Source organism: Tauraco erythrolophus, chromosome 6 (genome assembly GCF_009769465.1).
Source record: "Tauraco erythrolophus isolate bTauEry1 chromosome 6, bTauEry1.pri, whole genome shotgun sequence".
In the NCBI taxonomy this organism is placed as follows: Eukaryota; Metazoa; Chordata; class Aves; order Musophagiformes; family Musophagidae; genus Tauraco; species Tauraco erythrolophus.
In genome coordinates this window covers 13,141,902-13,165,384 of record NC_141470.1, presented here as the reverse complement: position 1 = coordinate 13,165,384, position 23,483 = coordinate 13,141,902, and the positions used below count along the sequence as shown (strand labels likewise).

At 37.7% G+C, this 23,483-nt stretch overlaps 1 protein-coding gene across 2 annotated transcripts in view; it reads right to left on the bottom strand.

The window, feature by feature from the left end:
- The window catches only part of PLEKHA7 (pleckstrin homology domain containing A7), a 163,750-nt gene that overhangs the window by 50,587 nt on the left and 89,680 nt on the right, over nucleotides 1-23,483 (bottom strand). For both annotated transcript variants that reach the window (XM_086613527.1, XM_086613526.1), the window contains exons 4-7: nucleotides 16,319-16,402; nucleotides 7,167-7,278; nucleotides 2,580-2,684; nucleotides 755-827 (exon numbers count right to left, since the gene is read on the bottom strand). In XM_086613527.1, the coding sequence (XP_086469653.1) occupies nucleotides 755-827; nucleotides 2,580-2,684; nucleotides 7,167-7,278; nucleotides 16,319-16,402 (374 nt within the window). The remainder of the gene's footprint in view (nucleotides 1-754; nucleotides 828-2,579; nucleotides 2,685-7,166; nucleotides 7,279-16,318; nucleotides 16,403-23,483) is intronic.

Sequence of the window (23,483 nt, the reverse complement as noted above, 5' to 3'; positions counted from 1 at the left end):
GAATTCGAGTTTCACATTCTGTAATGCTTTCCAAAAATTGTAACACACTACAAAATATTCAAAACAACCTCATGTAATACCACTATTCCTAGTTCAGGCTAAGATCACATCTAACCTTTTCGGGTAGAAATACGGGATTCAGAAGTTCTCACTCTTACATTGTCCCTTGGGTTAAAGCTGAGTCAATGCCCTGATCTGGCCATAGTACAGTCTCAAAAAACCAGCTGTTCAGGTGCAAGCAAGCAGGTAACACAACGCAGACCAGAGATGGGATGTGTCTTAAACTGGTATTGATGCCAAATGTTTTACAACGTAAACTTTGGCACATATCAAAGATAAATTATGTGACAAAAGATCATCTAGCATCCTCTTGTTCCTCAACTGCAGCCTGAAATTTGCTGCGCATTAAAGACATATGGATAAATAATTGTTTCACTGTGCATCTTCTCAGAATACCTAACACCATCTAAAGAGTTCAGTTAGTTTATGCTTGCAATGTGATTCAAACAGGTGAATTCACAGAATCACAGAATGTCAGGGATTGGAAGGGACCTCAAAGGATCATCTAGTCCAATCCCCCTGCCAGAGCAGGACCACCTAGATCAGATCACACAAGAACGCATCCAGGCAGGTTTTGAACATCTCCAGAGAAGGAGACTCCGCAACCTCTCTGGGCAGCCTGTTCCAGTGTTCTGTTACCTTATGGGAAGAAGTTCTGTTACAGACTAACTCAAAAGAGGTAGTACCTACTCACCTTTGTAGTAAAACAAACAATAATCAGCAAGTACGAACCATCGTCTTTTCCATAATCGCATTCCAGAGCTATCCTGAAATGCAAGAAATGTGATACACTTTTCATTTAAGGAAAGTTAACACCTTATCATACACTGCTGTACCAGTGAGTATGAGTTTACCAGGAGTTTACCTAAATATGGTACTAATTGCAAAAACAAGTGGTTTATAGTTCAGCAAAATATTATGTACTAAGGAAGATAAGAGGCAAAACATCCAGCTATAAAATAATCACGGCGGAAAATTCAAACTGCTAATTTTCATTAAGTAATTAAACTCACATCCCAAACAACATTCAGATTAACCTTATACACAACCAATGCGTATTTCATCTAGTCAGATTTATCCTGCAATAAAGAAACAAAGCATGCATCTGATGGCACACACTCCAACAAGGACTGCCTGTAGAACAAGATGAAAATCACTACACAGCTGTGAAGTCTGACCTCACATTTCAGACAATGATCCCCTATAATTCTACAGTCAATCTCCCATGTGCCACCCATGCCTAAAATGTAACTTAATCAAATAGGAAATAAAACAGGGTGCATAACGTGCCTGTGGAGATCTCTATCTATCTCCATGTAATATACAGCACTTTGTCAAAATGCGTCATATTTACATTGAAATTAATTTTAGAAGCTTGTAAAATTGCCAGACTGTCACCTAAGCAAGTCCAACTCATTCAGCTGAGGTAGGCTTTGGTGAGACCAGCAGCATAGAAAGCATCTTCAGGCTTTAAGTGCTTGCAAGTAGAGGAAAGGGGTCAGAAGAAAATAGCTCGAGGAATGTTGTATATACTATTTCCATTCTTCCTTCTACAGTCATATTAAGTATGCAAGGACTTTCTTGCCTTTCCTTTTTCATGCTACAATGCTGTCAGCACATACTGTGTCTGAGTTCTGATTTTGTCATGAAAGCTAGTGGACTTGGGTAGTGAATGTCAACAGTTGATGGCAGAATGCAGTTCTGCATGCAGGAGGAAGCGGATGGTTGTCAGCAATTTCATTTTCCTGTATATGTAGAATCATAATTGCAAGCCTTAGATTTCAGCCTTCTCCTACTCATCCCTAAACCTAGCTGCTGGATCTCTGGTGATAATCTAATGGACACTGACTGCCAAATTAGAAGCAGGGAAATGTTCTCATACAACAAACAGCTTGCTTTATTTTTTTCACTCAAGGAAGTGCTTCTGTCAGGTTAAGAGTTCAAGATATAGCAGCTATAAAATTCTGTTTGTTGGATTAAATCCTATAATCCAGCCTTTGCTTGGACACTAGTCTTGGTTACAGCAATGTGTGGTGAACAGGTCCCTGTCTCCCTTCATTTTCTCCCTCCTGCTTCTGAAGAACAAAAGGCATATGGGTTGGAATTAAGCCTTTGATCAGGGTATAAGGGCATAAGCAAGCAGATGGAATAAGGCCTTCATAGCTAACCTCGAGTTTATAGTGTGTTTGGAGGGAGACTGAGATCAGCATGGCAGCAAGCCAGCAGGATGAATCAGGGAAAATAACCTGATTTAGACAACAAAGTTATAGCCTCAACATTTAACCACCCTGGTGATGTCCATTTATCATTGTTTCCTCTTCTGAATCAAACCTGCAGGTAAAACTTGGTTTTCATACTTGCTGAACACAAACCTCTCATTATAGAAGCTTGTGGGAACACCCAACACCACCCTGCAACACCAACATTCGAGGTTCTGTTTTTTCAGTTACTTGAAAGGCACTTACTTTTACTTGCTTGTATTGAAGTATATAAACAGAAACAGATGATTACACGCATACCTGTTTGTGTAGCCAGCCTCTTACTATAACAGGAACATTGGGATTCCTCCTGATAGCTTGCTCCCTCTTTCCAAAGCTATGAACTTTGTTTCCAGACTTCAGAACCTGTAAAGAAGCATAATGTAGCAGTGGTTTTTAAACTGTACAGAAACTCATTTCATATTACAAATAACCTCACTGCAATCATTCATATGTTATTACACAGTAACGAAGTATTTATAGCATTTTCAAGGGCAAGTACGTAGACAATGATATTTACAACATAGCAAAGTCAATCTCCCACTTCCATCAACATATCGGTGCCAGGAAGGTCCACCAACTCCCAGCTGAACAGCAGCAGCACTGGTATTGAAGTCTGAAAGGCAGAACTGCTAGAGTTTCAGTGTGCTTGGGAAGTATATTTGAGTGCACTGCAAAAGCTGCGTGCAAGTCTTTCTCTGTGACATGGTGCAAGCCTCTCACAGGCACAGGACTCTGCGCGCAGGAATCCTACCCTCACTGTTCATTGCTGGAGGGAGGGAGTTTGCTGTTTTTGGTTTTCTTTCCTATTTAATCCAAACAACATTGTTAGCTTAGTAAAACACTTGGACTTTGACACTGCAAACAGAAAGACATAGAGTGACACTGCTAAGGAAGAAATCTAGATGGTAGAAAGTGGGAATCGCAAGGTCTAGGTAATGGTTTGTGTTTTACTGCAACCTCAGTTTTGACTCACATGGGCAAAACTACTTCAAAAACAAATAAGGAAAGCCTATCAAGCCTGTGAAAAAGACAGCAAGAATCTCTGGATGAATAGTGTGCCTGCTCTTTTCCAACCTCTGCACAGTTTGCTAATGCAATTGCTTTAGGAACCTGAGGTGAACAAATCACCCTTACAGTTGCTCCTGACTTCTCCAAGGAAACAGCTGTCCAGATTCACTCTCTGTCTCCTTCCTACAATGTCTCCTTTGTTTGAACCTCTCCTTTCAGCTAGCCAGGGTACTGATGCTCTGTCAGCTGCAAACAAAAAGCAGCTCTGGAGACGAGCACATTTGTCATATGCAAGGGATGATATCATAAAAATATCACAGCATACTGCTTCTGCCAGTCAGGCAACACCTGGACTAGAAGATAGCATATATAAAACCAAAACATTATAGCAATAAATGGTAAAATTAAATGGACTCTGTTAATTTTGAAGCCTGGCTTTACCAGCCTGCACTAAATTTCACACATTTCAGTAGACATAAGCACACATCTTAAAGCAGGGTTAAGGTAAGAGTAATAATCAGTAATAAAAAAAAATATAAATCACTTTTTCTTTGGCACTGTAGCATATAAAACAGCAATGTATATTTAGCACGCACAAGGAGGTATCAAAGGGCAGCTTTTACTAGGTAGTTTCCCCAAGGTGTTTACCAGGAAGCAGCACGCTGCTTCCAGCTCTGCGAGAAGCCGGGTGAGCCGCATGTCACAGCCATTTCTGTGCAACACCCTGCAGCTTAGGAAGAACGCCGAAATATGGGCTTTTGCCGAGGAGTGGCACCTCCGTGAGCTGCACGAGACGTACCCGCAGCCCAGGTCAGCACAGGAGACGGCCTGGGCAGCACAGCACAAACCCAACAGCCCAGGCTGTGAACAGCAACAGGTCTCTGAGCAGCTGCAGCTGCCACCCAGCTGGCAATGGCCAGTTCACAGGAAAAGGCAGGTGAGGATGGTATCTCCGAGACCTCCCAGCCCGTCCCTCTGCCATACCTGTGCTAAGGCACTCAGCTATGACCACAACACCTCTCTCAGTACTCGCTCGCAGGTGTACAAGCAGCAAGTCTGAGGCAAAAGGAAGGAAGAAATAAGATCTGCGGCACTTTGTGTTTGCTGTTGAAAATATTTCAAAAGATAACTTGTGAACCTGAGTCCAAATACCACTTTAAACAAACAGACAAAGATGTATCATGAGGACAGCCAAGCTCCAGATGATCGTATGATCATCACGACAAGCCATATATATTTGCTTTTAAGAAAAATGAGGAGGAATCAATTCAGTCAAGATTTTAGAAAACTGTTGTCAAATGTTAGATGCAGCAGCTACATTACAAGGGTGACGAAAAAAAATGAAGCCCAAACTGTTTAAGGCTCTGAAGGTCAAAAAAATCTATGCTTTGCACCTGAACAGAAATCAATGTACAAAACATACAGAATTTAGTTTCCTAATTTTTCTTGTATTTATCCCAGGAAGTGTGGATGAACTGAGGAACACTTAAAGTACAGCTGATCTAGCCTTACAGCAGGGTGTAAATTTGAGTTTTTCATCAGATCTCCTGTCAACGATCAATCACTTTGATTCTCTGACTTTATTTAATATAAAAAAAACCCGCAGATCACCGTAGAAAAGTCATCTTTCAACTCGGTCAAAAGACCAAACAATTTGTATTACACAGGAGGGGGAAAAGTCTTCCTAAGGCTGTGTATTTTATATCAAAACAACACCCATAATAGAAGCAAAAAATCATTTTCTAGTGCTTTATGTAATTAAAATTTTCATATCATCTGTAGTATTAATCATCTCATTCTGCTCTGGAATAAAACAAAGTGTAACAGATACTGAATGTTACACCTTGCTTCCACTGGCTAGAATAACGAGTTAGTTTAAAAGAAAAGGGATATTTTAAAAACTATTTGTCTGTACTGCAGTAGTCTTTTCCTAACTCAAAATATTCTGATATCATTGTCACATGTTGAAAAATGCAGGTCAGAGCAGCTGCCTGGGTCACTGAAGACAAAGAAGTTGCTTTTGACTTCACTACATTTGTTATGCTGGCTTGTTTGTGAATGACTCAGAAGTTTTTGCAAAAAATCAAAATGTCAAGAGCCAAAATTTTCAAATCCCTTTTCATCTCTGCTTCGTCTTCTTCCTTACAGTAGCCTCTAGCTGAGGAGCAAAGTTGCTAACTTAATTATAAAATGTAATTATTTTTTTCTAAAACAGGACAATAAAAAAATAATTTAGAGTGTCTTTCATTTGGAACAGGTTTTCTAAAAAGCAAAAAGTAAGACTGTATCTTGGTAAAAATAAGCATATATATACACATAAGAGAATACATAACAGCTTTCAATCTATACATAATCAAAAAAACTAAAACAAAACAAAAAAAAACAAACCATAAACCAAAACCAGCCCAAAAAATAAACCACTTGTTTAAGTCATAAACTCTTCCATTCAAAAAATCTCAATGTCTTACTAACAAATGAACTCATGAATCCTTTCACTATCTCAAAAAAACTTAGACGAAATTCGTATTTTTCAGATAGGAAAAACTGACTCAGAAATTCTTACTCTTAATATTGAGCATTCATCTACAGTGGCCCTGAACTAAACCCTGTGTTCTACACACCAGCTCCAGACAGTCCCACAGAGCTGGCACCATCACATACCTGTCACCATTGCCTGTTTCTCTCAACTGCTAGACCCGTTCTTAACTTGTTGTAATCCTCACCAGTTCATCTTGGAAAAATACCAGCAACTATCAGTGTCACCAATAATTCAATTACTTCTCTTGTGCCGATTCCATCCAAAACTCACTCTCTAAATGTAGATAGTAATAAATACATCACGCTACTATCCTTTACACTTTCGACTTGGCCAAAGTATTGTGTAGCAAAGTAACATTTACAAGCTTCCATTCACACCATCAGACTAAATTCCAAATGTACCTTACTCTTAAGCTGAAACAGATCTTTATTTCTCCATATCCTTCATTTGTAATCAATATAAATGGTTTTTAATATGGTTAATAATGTAGTTAAATAGGCTGTGAACAAGCAGGTCTTTGGGACAGAAAATGATTGTGGTTTATCAGCATACCCTTTACAAAAAAGAGATGTTTAAAAACTGCAAGCAAATTTAAGAAATCCATTTTATCTCTGCTAATTCTTCCAGTATTTTTTGGTTCCTTTTATCCAGCCCTCCCCCATTCTCACTGTACTGTAATTTACTGTAACATCAAAGAAGCATTAAAATAGTTGGTGACACTTCAAGTACAGCATTTTATCATATTTTGTGCAATAATAAACACAAGCCCTTTGTCAACGCCAAATAATGGATTTTACTATTATTAAACATTCTGTGTGTAAACCTGGTGTCTGCACTGTTTGTGCACTACAGTGATGGCAGAAAAGGATCCAAGTTATTACTAAGAGAAGAAAAAGCAGCAAGGTTTCATGGAAAAGTACGAACTGCAAATCACAGTTCCTGGTACTCTGCAGCACTGTTTGCCATTTACACTGGACTATCAAAAGACTTGCTGGAATACTAGTATTACATATACTTACTTCCATTCTTACGAAGCCTTCCAAACTTTAGGCTTTGGAAGTTTACAAACTTTACACGTCACGATTTTTTGAATTATCATTCAACACTGTCACATGGGTATATGGTGCTCCTATGCTGTAAAAAGGTTTTTGCTTGGGTAGAAAATATTATTTCTTCTTTGAGGTAAGTTACTGGACTTCTAGGCTAATCTTTTAACTAAATCAGTATTAAAAGAATATTGGATTTAAAGCAAGTGAAGTTCTAATCATCAAGCTGAAACAACAGCCTTTTTCCTTTACCTTAGAGCCATGTTTTGTATCAACGGCAGATGTAGTTACTGCAGTGGATGTTTCACTGACCATGCTTGAAGGTCTTTGGTTTATATGTTGCTTGGACATAGATGAATTCTGTCTAGAAAACAAACAAAAACAGATAATCTAAAGCATATAATTTCAAACAGTCAGCTTTGCCTTTTTGTAGTTAAGATTCACAGCAAGCAAATGAACGACAGGCTAATCAAACACTTCCTATGCATCTGAAACTTCCTTTGCACCACCCCTATTATTTTGATGTCAGGTATTTCTCAAGCAGATGCTGCCAGTGACATCTCATGATTGGTATTTGCCAATGTATCAGGAGGAAGAAACCTGCCAAATTGTCTGCAAATCCAGCAGAGAATCAAGATACAACAAAAAGCACTCAGAGAAGATAAGGCTAATGCAGCAAAACTAAATTTTGCCCAATTTAGAGGCTTAGCTGCAAATACGTGGAAGAGCCAGGACTGGGGAGGGGAAGATAGGAGTCAGCATTTTGCAATAACAGGCTTCTTATGTAAAATCAGAGTAAGACTAGCCTACTGTTAGATCTTTCACTAACTTGATGATAGATCTTTGTATCTGCCCAAAATATGATTCATACTCAATATGAATTATTAAAATACCTGTTAAGTGAAATGGTGCAATTTATGGCAGATATTGTTAGAAACAAATAACTTCTGAGTCATACTAAGATTCAAGAAATCTTGATAACTAGCTCAGATGCATATACACGTTTAAAGTATGGGCGAGATCAATCCTACCATAAGAACCTGTTCAACAAATGAGAATTCAGTACAGCTGCCCAGATGAAGAAATGAAACAATAAAAGAGAAGTGCAAAATCTTGTAGAACGCCATATGCACATTACGAAGAGACACCTCAGCAGCCAAGCTCGACAACAAATTGTGAATTAAACCCACAGGCGGTATTTTCAAAAATCATTAACAACATAGTTTAGCAAACTGTGTTTTAGGAAAAAGTAGCAACACAGTCACATCAGAAAAAAAAAAAAAACAATGACAAAATAAACTATTAACAACCTATGATTTTCCTTTTCCCATCTCAATAAATCACCAAAGCCATTTATTTAAAAAAGACCACAGAAGCCACGCCAAACATTATTGTTGCTGCCACTGAAATTCAATCCAATTCTGAACGCAACAGAGAACAGAGTAATTCTGAGCTGTTACCGCTCATAAGAACAGAGAAAAGAGTTTGTGATTGTAGTAGCTCAAAAGAGGGTTTAACCGAGGACAAGGTATTTTGCCATCATTGCTCCTCCTCAGTTACAACCTGAACAACTACCTGCCCAAAAGCTTTTATAGTTGATTTGGTGTCAGGGAAAGCACATTTTTCCATTTGTGATCACACAGTTTCAATTAAGCTTGCAAGGAAGTAACACAACTTTGATCCCATTTCCTTTATGCCTTGCTCATCTGGCTGTGCAAACCTCATGAAGTTCAACAAGGCCAAGTGCAAGGTCCTGCACGCAGGTCAGGGCAATCCCAAGCACAAGCACAGGCTGGGCAGAGAATGGATTGAGAGCAGCCCTGAGGAGAAGGACTTGGGTGTGTTGGTTGATGAGAAACTCAACATGACCCAGCAATGGGCACTGGCAGCCCAGAAAGCCAACCGTATCCTGGGCTGCATCCAAAGAAGTGTGGCCATCAGGTCGAGGGAGGTGATTCTGCCTCTCTACTCTGTTCTCATGAGACTCCACACCTGGAATACTACGTTCAGCTCTGGGGTTCCCAACACAAGACCTGTTGGAGTGGGTCCAGATGAGGGCCACAAAGATGATCCAAGGGCTGGGGCACCTCTGCTATGAAGACAGGCTGAGAGAGTTGGGGTTGTTCAGCCTAGAGAAGAGAAGGTTCCAGAGACACCTTCTAGCAGTCTTCCAGTACCTAAAGGGGGCCTACAAGAAAGCTGGAGAGGGATTTTTTGCAAGATTGTGTAGTGATAGAATAAGGGGTAATGGCTTTAAACTGAAAGAGGGCAGATTTCAATTAGATCTAAGATATTCTTCACTCTGAGAGTGGTGAAGCGCTGGAACAGGTTGTCCAGAGAAGTTGTGGATGGTCCTTCCCTGGAAGTGTTCAAGGCCAGGTTGGATGAGGTTTTGAGCAACCTGATCTAGTGGAAAGTGTCCCTGTCCATGGCAGGGGGGTTGGAACTAGATGATCTTCAAGGTCCCTTCCAATATAAATCATTCTATGATTCTATAAATCCCTTCTTTCTAGCTTTTATATGTAAGTTCAGGTTCAAGATATGAGAACGAACTACAGCAAGTCCCTAAAATCCTTGGGCAGCCCTTAATGCATGAGAGCTTCATCACATCGGTTTGAGTCAATTTGCCTTACCTCTTATGGACCAGGTATCCTACTTCAGCATTTAATAGGCTTTAGGAATACCCGGTTTCAGCGAAGGGCAGATTAAGGCAATTCCCGTATATAACGCTGACTAAGCTATTTCTGTTGATGAGCCAGTCTCATTATCTGCTTTTGACTGTGTTCCCACTTGTTCCCTTCCCGCTCTGTAAACAGGTAGAAAATGCAGACTTACAATGTACCGGCATCTTACTTGCCTTTTCCTAATATTTACTTATCGAAAAGGTTCCATTTTGCTGCTTGAGGCAACTAAACTGAGAACAGCTATTTCAATGAGAGAGGAAGACCAACGGAGATGTGGCAGTCTTCTACGCTGCTTCCTCAAAACGAATCTAAAGTATTAGATTTGACATCATTAAGGAGGCCACTAGAAACGAGTTGCAAAAGTATGAAAACAAAACACATCCAAGGAAACATTTGGCCTTAGAAGACACCAAATTTCTCTTCTTCCCTTTAGGTTTGGATTCTCTACATCGTCCACATCACAAACTATTGATTTTTATACTGTGGGACTGTCGCACAGTATTGTCCAGATACTCTCTGGGGCGAGAAGGGAGGAAAGCTGAAGGTGGACAGAAGAGGAGAGAGCACAAAACATACATGTTCAGAAATACTGTAGGATTTCCAGACTGCAGATAATCTGATAAGACTTTTTTTCTTCATTCTATAGAGTAGCTATTTCATAGAGAGCTAACTTACTCAGGAAAGACAAAAATGAAAAAATTTAAGTTTCAACAAAATTGAGTAAATTTTTCTAATAAAAATACTAGTATTAAAAGACAAATAATCCCATAGAAATGGTTTTAATCTACAAATTCAGCTCAGATTGAACAGATTTTCACTATTCCAAAGGATACTGTTTCACAGTAGGCTAAACATACTGTATTTTTTTTAAAAAAAGGAGAACTACAGCAGAAGATAAGCTTTAAACATTTAACAAGACCACCACCAGAAAATCATAATACATAGACATAATACAATACGGAATAATAAATGCATAATTTCTAAGCATTTTTAATGTGTCCATTTAGTAATTTCTCTTCCACTTGCTGCTGAAAGCGATCACTGCCAATAAATCAAGCTTTCTTTTTCTAGTAGTACCAAGGTTAATTATGAACTTCAAATTCTCAAGAAAAATGTTTTTAAAAAATGTAAGGTTGTTGCCATGTAGAAGAACTCAAATAGCTAGCAAAAAAGACAAGTCAGTCCATTGAAAGAGAAAATACATTGTTTTTCACCTAAAAAAAGGTCTTTGGCAGCAAACACTGATGATTGAAACTTTCTGTTCCTGAGATGTAACAGAAAACACAAAACAATATTGAAAATTAAGCATAAAATAGATTTGTTGCATGAAATTAGAACATAATGAAACTCAAGTATTCACCTCCTTTAACAGCTAATTAATATTCTTGGTCTGGTTTTAATGGCAAATAAAAATATGCAGAATATGCAGCATTACCTGAAACATCCCAGCATGTTAGTGGAGTTAAAACTGTCCTAATAGTATTTACAGATTTATCTTTACAAAGAAGTGACTGTAGCATTAACTCTGTGCATTCAGAAACATTAGTTCAAAATCACTATTACCAAAGATGTTTGATAACATCTGTTATCCAGGGTATCCCATTCTGTCTTCACAGGGATGTTTTTTGTCTAGTTTTAATACAGTTTTCTCGTTGCCTCCCCCCGGGTGTGTGCATACACATGCAGAATTGCAGCATGCACATTCAGAGCTCCAGTCCTTTGTAAATATTTTTAAAATACTTGAAAATAACACTCTATATATAGTATCTCCTGTCAAGCAACTCCCTGTTCTACTTAAACAGAGCTAGTATGTCTACAGAAATCACATTTACCAGCTAAAAGAATTACATGGCCAATATTTGGTTTATTTAAAAAAAAAAAAAAAAAAAGACAAACACCGAACAACAACAAACTCTTACACCAGTAGCCCACACTGAAAATGCAATACTCACGAGAGAACACATTCCTTTTCTCTAAAGGATCATAAAGATCAGTCGACTTCAAAGATTCACATTCATACTAGCAGCTTAAAAAGTTTATTTTGTTGGAACCAAATATGATGTAATAACGTCATATCAATCTAGTTTTAATACTAATAAATGCCTTATTCAGCTAGACAAAAAAATAACTGTCCCAGTATTTCCATACATGTAAACATGGCAGATAGTTATTTTGGGGTGGTTCAGGTTTCCTCCTTTCTCTCCACCTGGTATTTTTGCTGCTATAGTAACCAAATGCAATAGACAAAGTAAGATGGCTCTCTCCCCAGAGGTGATACACAGGCTTTATCAGTTGCACACAAAACAGGCAAAAAAGAAGATAACACTCACCAGATTGAGCATACTACATTTTTTTCCTATACTTCTACATATATCTTCAAGTCTTATCTTTTTAACTTTAAAGTGCTATCTTCTCATTTGCAAACATACTACTATCACATACATATTGCAAAGCTTCTAATGCACAACTACTAGATCCCTTCCAACCTAAACCATTCCATGATTTTCCATGTTTAGCAACAGATACAACTAGACCCATGGCTGTAAGTGCCTGCTTCTTCCTTTCTGTATACGCTTGTTTAAAGAACTGTTATTTAAAGATAGTTAAGAGAGAAGAAATCTAAACATTAGGTACATCTATCCTAAGTAATTCTATCACAGATTTTTTCAGAGAAATGTGCATATAATGATGTGGTTAAACTAGATCTAACACCTGTCTGGCAGTCCTATCATTAATACTCATTTTTCCATTGGTTGTTTAGGAAAGGTCTCTTTGTGGATTAAGGGTTCATTAAAAACATGAAAGTAAAGCACAGAAATCTAGAGACAGTTGTGAAATGGAGGGAGGCTACCAGAGAGACTTCCCATACAGTCAAGATGCGCAAATTATTTGGAGGTGATCCTGAAAACTGTGAGGTGACTAAGTCAATAGAGGACAAAAATTATTCTGGACAAAAACTGAAATGCTGACAGTTTGGAACAGACAGAAAATAATCTTCAGGTATGATTAACCATGCGATAAGATGCCAAACTGAATTCAGTGTCAACAACAGACTACTAATTCAAAAGAGGAAGACATTAGAAACATCTCTGCTGCTTTTATCACTCAAAACAACATTGGCAATCTGAGGAAAGGGTATTTTAAATCTTAGCACAATGAGTGGCAGCAGCCAAAGTATGTTAAGAATTATTAGGAAAGGAAAAGAGAAGAAAAAGTACAGTTAAATTATCATAAAAACCAATTAGCTCACATGCTAAATACTGCAGTCACCTATAATCAATCACTCCTTCAGAAAAAAGACAAGTCTAAAAGAATCGTACAGAAAACCTAGCTCTCAAGCAGGGCTAGTAAAAGCTACAAAACACACATCTCACACTAAGTGACCAAAGCTGCTAAGCTTGTAAAAACAGACTAAGAGGTGGGGATTTGACAGTGGTCTCAGCTAAGAATGGGTTAGGAAATAATGAATTATTAATCCCTATCTAAATAAGACCACCTTTACAAAGAAAGAATAGCATAAGGATCAAGAGATAACATAATTCAAAAGTTGCAATACTCTATTTTTATCCTCCAGTTACAATGGAGTTGAGGAAATCAGATTTTGGCTTAAAAAGCAAAATTGAAGTGATATTGTTTAAAAGGGAGATGCCTTGGGAAAAGACTAGTGAAACAGTCTCAGCCTTCTACTGAGAGTATCCAGTCCTCATGTGATCCAGTGAGGCAAGGGCGTCTGGTTCATAACTGACTCTTAATCAAGCTAGGATTACATCATTTATTGACATCATTTTCCAAAACTTCTTTTCAAATTTTCTTGCCAGAACATTGCTTCCCAGATAAGAAATGGCCAGAGCAGCCCGTACATTCATCATTTCCAGATTACTGTAAATTACTTTTCTGATGTTTAATGCGTCCTTTTAATACATACGTTTGTTGCAGTCTGAACAAGTTTGTGCTTATGTCTCCCCACTAGCTCCCAGTCAACATCTGGTGACAACTCCTGGCTTTGGCCCTAATCTTAAATTAAAATTAACCTCTAAGTAATAAATCACATCACGACAGTGCTGAAGAACAAATTGCCATTTATGAAACCCTTAAGAGTGCTACTACTTCAGAGAGGATTCTTCAGCTATGGAAAAAAGTACTCTTGGTCAAAAGGATCCCATGATAGAAAGTTTCCATAGACCATGCAAATCCAGAGACGATCCTTCCAAATGCGTCCTGTTTGTGAAAGTCATTTAATCACAAGATATAATCTACAACACTGATTCCAAAGTAATACACAATCAACAACACCAATTTCATACAAATCCCTGGTGCCTGAGGGAAAAGAACTGAAAACACAGCATCATCCTATGATGATTCCTAGGCCTAAAGACAGGGTGGTGCTAACAGCTCCTTTGATTTCAGCAGAGACATCCTCATATGTCAACATCATCATTTGACAGAACTCAGATATGACCATGATGAACAGCATCTGTGTAAAACCCACACTGTAGCATAGAAGTGGTACAAAACTAAGGAAACTAGAGCATGCCATGCACTTGAAAATGAGACCTTTAAAGCAATTTTAACTGATACGTTACAATCTAATTTTAAAAACACTCTGTATGTACTTCAGGCCAATACTAAAGCTTAGAAAAATGTTCTCGCAGACTGTTTCCTGAGTAGTCACTACAAACACATAATCCTCTCTATATCCATCCAGCCATTCCCACCTCTTTTAGAATAAAACCAACCCATCTCTCTCAATTCTACTACATTGTAAGATCTTTTTCCCACTTTTGATACCATCTCGGTGTGACTAACTGAAGTCTACAGATGACAAATTATGCCTGTTCATCTGATTGCACTACAAATAAACACCTCCAATTCTCTTCCAAAAAAGTGTCTAACATACACAAAAGATCCCTGAAATCATGTGCCACCTGCAAGCTGTTCTTTCAACTCTGCTTTTAATATTTTATCTGCTACCATGATTACCAAACCAGAAACAGGCCAGGGAAGTGTGACTAACCCAGGGAGGCACTCCAAGGAGTTCTATCCAAACACTTATTTTCCCTTACACATGTACAAATTTTCTTTATATTAAATTTGATTGAACCTTTACAATGGATTAAATAAAAATCAATTAATGGACAGAAGTTGCAACACAGTGGCTGTTGTCTACACTATCTTTGAGATCTGCTCCATTGCAATATAGCTGTTCTCCTCGCTAAATGACTTGAGGCAGCTTGTTTGCATACTCATAACGAGCCAAACCTCTACCGAGTAGCAAGCCACCAGCATCCCACATAACACCTGGGGTGATCTCCAGCTCAGTAGGTGTCCCACAGTCTTTGCACCTAATCACAGGCCTCTCCCACACACTGTGAAGTCAGTCCAACGTTCTGTGTCGTGCTGGTTCTCAGCATGTGCCTTAACACAGGGTCGGCCCTTGGACCTGCTCCGGGCTTGGGGAGGGCAGCTGTTTAGTTGCGGTTTTGGGGGGTTTTGTTGCTATTGTTGCTTTTGGTTGGTTGGTTTTGTAAACCATTTGAGAAGCACTTCTCAGGACTGTACCAGAAGCTCTGGGCAGAGGGCTGTATCCTTATGCGCTACTTCTCCTTTCCAAGTCCACAACAGAAGACATTGTCGGAAAAGCCTCAGTCTCCTGGGAGTCTCACATGGCCCTTCTCTGGGCCTCGTTTTTCTTAATGGTACACTGCTTTAAATTAAAGGTAAAGTAAACTAAAAGCCACACAATGTGAAACATGAAGTGTTCAGAATTGCACTGGCAGCCATGCAAACCACCTCATCCAGGCCGTTACAGCATGATGCCCAGCCTCCATGCTTAAACAGTGTTGGAAGACTCGGCTGGAAAAGGAAAAGCTATATGGTGGTGTCCTGTTCCTCTTGCACTTTTGAGTGGTTTCAGAAGTGATGTAGAACTTTCTCCTAGACTCTGTCTAGGGAAGATATCCAGTCATCCCATTACAGAAGGGACTCCAAGAGCAATCAAGCATGCAGCAAGGATGATGGAAGTACTTAAATCCAACAGTGAAACAGGGAGTGATCTAAACCAACACCAAAGACATGCTCAGATACACCAGTTTGAACACATGCATTTCTTCTTTTTTTTTTTAAATCAGGCAATCAAGATAAAATATGCTGGAAAATAACATATATGATTCCATTTCTCTAGAACAAATTGAAGAATGCCTAATCAATTTTTTTTTTTTAATAAATACCAGCACAAGTCACAGAATGTAGAAATATAAAACATAAGAAAACCAAGGAACTACTAATGGGAACTACTAATATTTTGTGTATTTCAATTTCAGTATAAACCTTCCAGTTTGCTCTTCAGACATTTTACATTTATGTTCTGTATATTCTATATTTATATGAGGCTAAAGCATCATTGTTGAAGTATCCTATTTATATCAGGTTTTTTTGGTTGTTTGGGGTTGTTTGTTTGTGGTTTTTTTTGGGGGGAGGGGGTGTTTGTTTTTTAAAGATTTAAAGAGCTGGTAAAGATTTTTCTCTCAAGCCCTAATGTGGAACAGTGCTAGAATCAAAAACATATTATCACAATAAGAAGTAAATTTTGAGCATAAACCATCTTTATGACATTTTTGCTACAATATCAGAAGAACTGTCAAACTACTAAACTACTGTAGGTAAAACCAGGACAACATGTTACTGTTTTAGATCTCTTGACATGGGTATAAAGCTACTTACTCTTCTCGCAAAATAAATTCAATATTTTCTGGAGAAACCTGTCCTGTCACAGGATGTCTAAATGACGTGGTCTGCTGATTATGGCTGAAAGGAAGAAAAAAAAAAAGAAAAAAGAAAAAAGAAATTAATATTGCTAAACTCAGTGAAATATATCTATGATCTCTAAAAGGCAGAACTGTTTACATTGATGCTTTGCTGCTGCTACTCCAGAAATGAAGCAGATTTCTGAGGTGCTTTTCAAGCCAGAAATGTTTTCAGCTCTTTCCTGCATTCCTGTTGACTTTGCCAATGGCACACTGTACCATTTAATTATTAAACAGGTTAATGTTTTAAAAGTAAACTAGTCGCAATCCTTAGTTAGGGAGATGCACTTGAATTTATGATTACTTACACCTGACTGTTAGCAGATTATTTAAACATAACATAGAAATTAGACAACATAAATTACTGACATGTATTTCTGTAAATTTCACAGAATAGAACCAGTACAATAATTTGAAATGTTGCTGGACAATCTTTTACACAATTCACAGTATTTAATGAGATTAAAGAGAGATTTTGTGGAAGCCCTTTGTTGCATGTTTTTTTTTTCCTCTAGCACGGTGCTATTTCAATGATTTTTCTTTACACTTCCATGCAAAGGATCATATATAACTTTAGCTGTTCAGTTGCATGGCCTATATAAACCAATATAATTTAGTATTTCATCTGAGTTGAGTTAAAATTGAGATTTTCTATCAACTTTCCCCTCAGAGTACTATCTAGCTGATTTGCTATCTGCTCTGAAATATTGCTGTCCATTAAAGACAATTGTTTATTTGTGTAACTGTACTCGTACAATGCAAAAATATAGAGTGAAGAAAGCTTATTTCAAGATAAACTAGTAGCCTTCCCTCCTCCCCAAAGCAGATCATTTGAATTAATTGTATAGAAAACACAAGGCAATTTCTAGAGTCTCATACCTACTAAGCCCCTTATTCTGCAGACCTGTTCAAAGAAGCAATCTATAAAAATTAAAAATCTTAAAGACATAAGCAATTGAAGAGCTTCAATCTTCAATTGAAGAGAATTAGAAAGGTCATGGCTGTTAGAGATCCTTAGAATTACACAGTAATGAACCAAGAGCTTACGTACTTAAGATTCTGAATTTTTGTGAGTTTAGTTAACAATATTTAGGTAAACAAAATCCAGAACTAGAATTCCCATCAAATGCAGTAAAATGTTAACATACTGTGAGTATATTCAGGAAAAACAAACAAACAAACCCAACATCAAAAAAGCCAAAACTGAACATTCCATTGTTTTGTTTGTTTTAAAGAAGATGTGGGATTTTTCCTCCCGTAATGCGTAACAATTTCAGGTCTTACAGATTTGACCCAATTGTCTAGCATAGCATGATGTACCCCCAGAAACAGAATAAGGCACAGAGAAATACTTCGGAGTTTCTAAGTAATGAAATTCCAAAGAGGTAACAGCCTTTCCGTACAGTAAAGGACAGCTAAAAATCAAACAGCTCATGCACCCATAACATGCAAATGTAAATAGCTCAGGACATGGCTTGATTAAAAAAAAAAAACAAACCCAAAAAAAACAAACCACAAACCAAAATGAAAACAAAATGAAAACAAAAACCACCAAAAAAAAACCCACAACAACAACAAAAAATAACCCCTCCAAGCCCCACAACAACAAAAAAATCAACACACAAACCATCCCACAACCAAAACCACAGACTGCTCACACTAAGTCCCACTTGGACCATGAACAACAGAGGAAGTTTTCAGTGTTAGAAACTTTTCACCCTATTTCCAACATGCCTTGCTCCAGGAAGTCGTATATAAGGGATCAACATAATGAACGCTTTCAACAATAAGCTAAAAGCTGTGACAACTTATGTTACACCAAAAGGACTTTTTCCAGCCTCACCTATTGCAAAAATTCTCGCCCTACAGCCATTAAAAACTGTGCACAACGTACGAGGCCATCAGCCACCCCACAGCACCAGCGGCAGCAGTCGTTTCCTGGAGTGGTGAGAACTGACCGCTGCGACAGAGGTGGGTTCATGAAGTACCTTTGTAGTTTCTAACTCTTCAGTTCTCCCATGAAATCAGGGATCAGGGGGAAGTATTTGCAGTAAGCCTGCCGTGCTAGCATCTACAAAGCAACCATGATCTTTTTCTCACAAAAGGACTGAGGAGTATTGTTTTCTGAGGAAGCACTTATGTATGAGTTTATGTTCTAATTTTGAATATACACGCAAAGAAAGGAAAAGGAACTTGCACATGTCAAAGAAAATAATAAATAAATCCTAACAGTAATAATTAAACTCCATTTTTGTCACATAGTTCGAACCGTTTCAAGCTAAAAGTTTTTCCTTTTAAATCACGACTGAAGCAGCCTGTTTAACCTTTGCTACTCAGGCCAGGACTACCAGCAAAAATGCAAATACACAGTTAGCTTTAAGAACGAAAGCACATTGGCAACTTTATTCTCCAGAGGCAGACAAACTGTCAGCAAGCTCTCATTTGCAGGCTTTTAGTCATTAACAACTCACTTTACAATTAAGACTAAGAAAAAGGACTATTTTCCAGAAATGATGTAGGGTTATTTGGGAAATGAAGTTGCCCATTATACCATACTATCACTTTTACAAATGTTTTATTATTTCCCATGAAATAAACTCACCAGGCCTTCAGAAGATCAATTAGTTCTCTTGCTGTAATTAAAGAGCAAGTCCTTTACTAATAGCCTAAATACTATTTGCCAATAATAAAAGTTTCAGCAGCAAAGTAAACATTTCTTAAGTATCTGAGCAATTGCATTTTGGGACAAGTTTGCACTTCAAGTGGTAAGAGTGGAAAAACAAGGATAGTTAATGTCATTACATAAAATGCAGATGGTAACTTCACAGACCAGGAGAAGGCATACAAAACCAAAACTTTCTGCAAATCTGCAGCTTCAATACTCAGGACGTTACTGGGAAGAGAGAAACAATATCACTGCCACTAATAACTCGTTTTGCAGAACACAGTGGTTTATTTGAATCTGAAAAGTGAGAGTTTAAATGTTTTGCCTCATAGGACTCACTAAGAATAAGGAATACTATTCAGAACAACCTATACAACAGCTGGCTAATGCCTTGCAACAAGGAATTAGATAGCAGGGAGATTTTTGTCCACAATGAGAGCAGTCAAACATTGGAAGAGGTTGCCTAGCAAGGCTGTGGAATCTCCATCCTTGGAAACATCCGAAACATGGCTGGATAAGGCCCTCAGCAACCGAACTGAACATTGCAAGTTGGTTCCAACTTTGAAGCTGGCCTGGCTCTTAACAGGAGAGGCTGGATCTGATGAGGTCCAGAGGTTCCTTCTAAACTACACTATTCTGTTGTGTCATTCTCTGCTGCTCCCTCCATCTTCCTCTGCAAATATAATTTAATTCTTACAACCTCTTTGAAGCTTTCCCAGCATTTAAATAGATGTATTCCAAGAATATTATACTTTATTTTGATTAGAAAGGAACTGTAATATTAGATTTTTAGATTTAGATCACAATTTCTTTTTGTTGTTTTCACGCTCTTTCAACATTTGCTTAACAGTAATGTCTCTTTATACAACAATGATAACGTTTCCTGTGAGAGTGATCTAGTAAACTTGTTGCAGTGAAAGTTACTCTTCCTTTCCAAGCACAGACTAAGAAAAGACCTGGCACAGTTGTCCTCCAGACACATCAGCTCACCAAGCCTCCCAGTAGTTAATCACCTGTATTTCCTCCAAATAGCAACTGCTGAACGCGTTTCTATTGTCCAGAAATCTACCATGTATAACAGGCACAATAAATGAGCCTTAATAAAAGGACCCGATATGCTGCTCCACTCTTCATGTCCCTGTTATTCTTTTTTCAGTAAAGATTTAACACTCACAACAAAACTGGGAAAGGCTCATGATGCTTCACCATGTGAATTCTGAACGCCATATAACTCGTATTAGTACACCACCACACATTTGAAATGCCAACTTTTCTAGTAGCATTACGAATTTTCTGTGTGATAAATTATGGCATTTTTCCTAGCAATCATCTTTTAATTTCAACAGTTTTGTATTACTCTGACTTTGTATAATTATTAATCAACAGACCCATTAAACCAAAGCAAGAATGAAAACATGAAAAACCCACACAAAAATTACATTCATTAGCATCTACCACTATCATCATTAGTAAATTACACTACATTCTGCATTTCAACATTACAGAACACCATTTTCCAGGGCTTGCTGCTGATTTGTAATAATAAAGACTCAGACTCTTTGTATCAGAATCACACTTCAAACATCGGTTCTTTGTAATTAGACAAGGCAACACAAATGCTACCATTTTCCAGCATGCATACACAACATTTACAAACTAAAGAGAGTCATCCACTGTCTTAAGACCAAAGTACTACAGCAGTTTAGGAAGACTCAGGACCTTCAAGATGTAAGCAATGTTAAAACATCCAGCTAACATTGCCACACGTGAAAGCACACTGCTTGAGCATTTGATGTAACTCCTAAGTTAGCCCTGAATCCAGGGGTGGGGGGTGGAACCAGATAACCTCCTTACAAACTGGATACTGTTTATGATCCTACTGGGTGCATGGGAGTGCAGACAGACACCTATATCCTTTGATAGCACCTTACTGCTTCCCATCAGAATGCAGCCTAGAACAATTCTCAGGTATTGGTTAAGCAAGTCTGCAAATTCAACATTGCCTATCATATGTTTGCACTAACCTAACCTATAGTGTGATGAAATTTAACTGATTTAAACACAGGAAAAACACATAATTACAATCAAGCCTCCAATCCTATAGTATAACTGACACAGACAGACACTTTTGCCTGCATGGATTCCGCTGCAGAACTCATAATTAACATGACTTCACCTATTTATTTTTTTTTCCTTTCAGTTCATTTTGTATTCAAGTCAAAGTCAAGTTTTCATACTTAACTTTTGGACATGACTGATGCTGATGACCTTTCATTTGAAGCCAAGCAAGCTTATAAATTGTCTCTAGAGTAATTTAAATGCCCAGACAGATGAATCTTGAAACGTGTGACTCAACTACTGATTGAGTCTACATCACATTAACAAGAAATTTATAAGTTTCAAGAAAAATTCATGTTGTCGTTGGACAGACTGTCCTATAAATTATTATAAGTCATTTCTCCAGTAATTATTTGCCATGTAGGCTGACTCCTTTATGCTCACCTGCAAGACTAGGTAAGCAGGAACACCTTTATGTTGTACCCTCCAAACGGTGGTGATAGTTACATGAGAGCTCTCACGCTTTTATGGGAGTTAAAGCTGCGGGTGCAGCCGACAGAAGGCACAGTGAAGAACTGCTGTTCAGCCAGCAAGTTGTCACTCCAAACAGGAGAAAGTGCTTGTATCTAACCAGGCAAACAGCCAGGCATAGTTTGCTTTATTTCATGACATATTTCTGAAATACATCAATAGCTTCAAAATAGTTTTGGCATTGCCTTCCAAATATTTTTTAGCTATTAGCTTTCAGAATAGGTTGGAAAGAGTATCAATGAATAGTCCAAGAAAATCAGTGCCATCGAAGTTCTGCAAAGAATATTATTGGAAGAACAATGCAGTACAATACAGATATAATTTGGAAGAATTTGGAACAATACAAACTAATTGTATAACACCAGCAATAGCACCCACTACAAGCTGGACACACATCAAATCCCATCTTCTCAAGATACTGAATTCCACTGTAATCACTGACTAGGAGACTTTCATAAGGTCAAAATGTCAGGCTCTCATTCAGTTTGATTAGCATCTTAACCTATGAACCATTACATAAGAAACACAAAGTAAAAGTAATTCTCTGAACTCTCATATCCTCCTTAGACTATTGCCCTGAGAAATCACAAGTGTTTAATTATTTAGTTAGAATACAAATCAGTAAATATCTGGAGCAGCTACGTCTGTGACTACAACCAGTCAACACAAAAGCCTGTGCTTATAGAGGCAGCTGAGGGGGCAGCAGGCACGACATCAGATTATATCATATTTTCACTTTTCCTTGTAAAAGTTTGCATACAGAGAAAGTTTGAAACTAACAGTTAAATGGTCAGTAAACATGCTCCACACGTAGTGCACTTCCTTCTACCTAGCTCACTAATGATGAGATTAAAAGGGAACTGCAAGTTTCATTGGAACTGAGTCAATATTTTTTTTTCTGTCTTAGTGAATTACCAAAGATAATTTATACTATCCAATAGTAATATGGGAAGGAAAGATTTTTTTTTGTTAATGAAAATCCTGTTAAGAACAGATCTAATAAACCAATGATAAGCTAATACGGAAAATGCCACAGAATCACTACAGGAATTTCCAGTCATTAAAAGAACAGATAAAAGGATTAATACACTATCACATCACAGGATCATCACAGATTTCCATGAGTAATACAGGTTGAAGTCATCTGCTGATTCACAAATCCCTTCGATGCATATCATGAGACACTATGAGGATTTTATTAACTCACAAAACCCACATTCAAGTAACTTGAAATGAGGGAAGAAAAGCATGATAAAGTTTTGAAGACAAGGAAATCCTTAGAAAAGAGGACATTCCTGAAAAGTGAAATTTTATTCTATTTCCTTTTGCAACTTTAGAAAAACTACAGACGTCCCTGTCTTCAAAATCGAAAATTAAACTAAAAAATTCTCTGATCACAGCAAAATAAAATTAGAAAGGTAAAAGATCACATTATTGTATCACATTATGTTAATTCTGGCTTGGAACTCACTTAAGACTGTTTCTTTCTTTCCCATTGAAGTATTTCATGACAGATGATTCTCCATAAACCCCCAAAATAAAAATAATCTTGACTTTTAGTGACAATGAAGTGTCACTAATTAGTGTCACTAATGTCACAATGTGAACAGCAGGCTCAACCAGTTGTACATTTCTTACATCTATGCCAAATCTTAAAAGTTTGAAATAGAAACAGGAGTAGGTCCAATAGTTAAATACATGTACTGGTGATATACACATACATATATACATATGTATACATATATACATATGTATACATATATACATGTACACACAAGTGTGTGTGTATATAAATATATATATATATATGTATGTATGTATGTATATC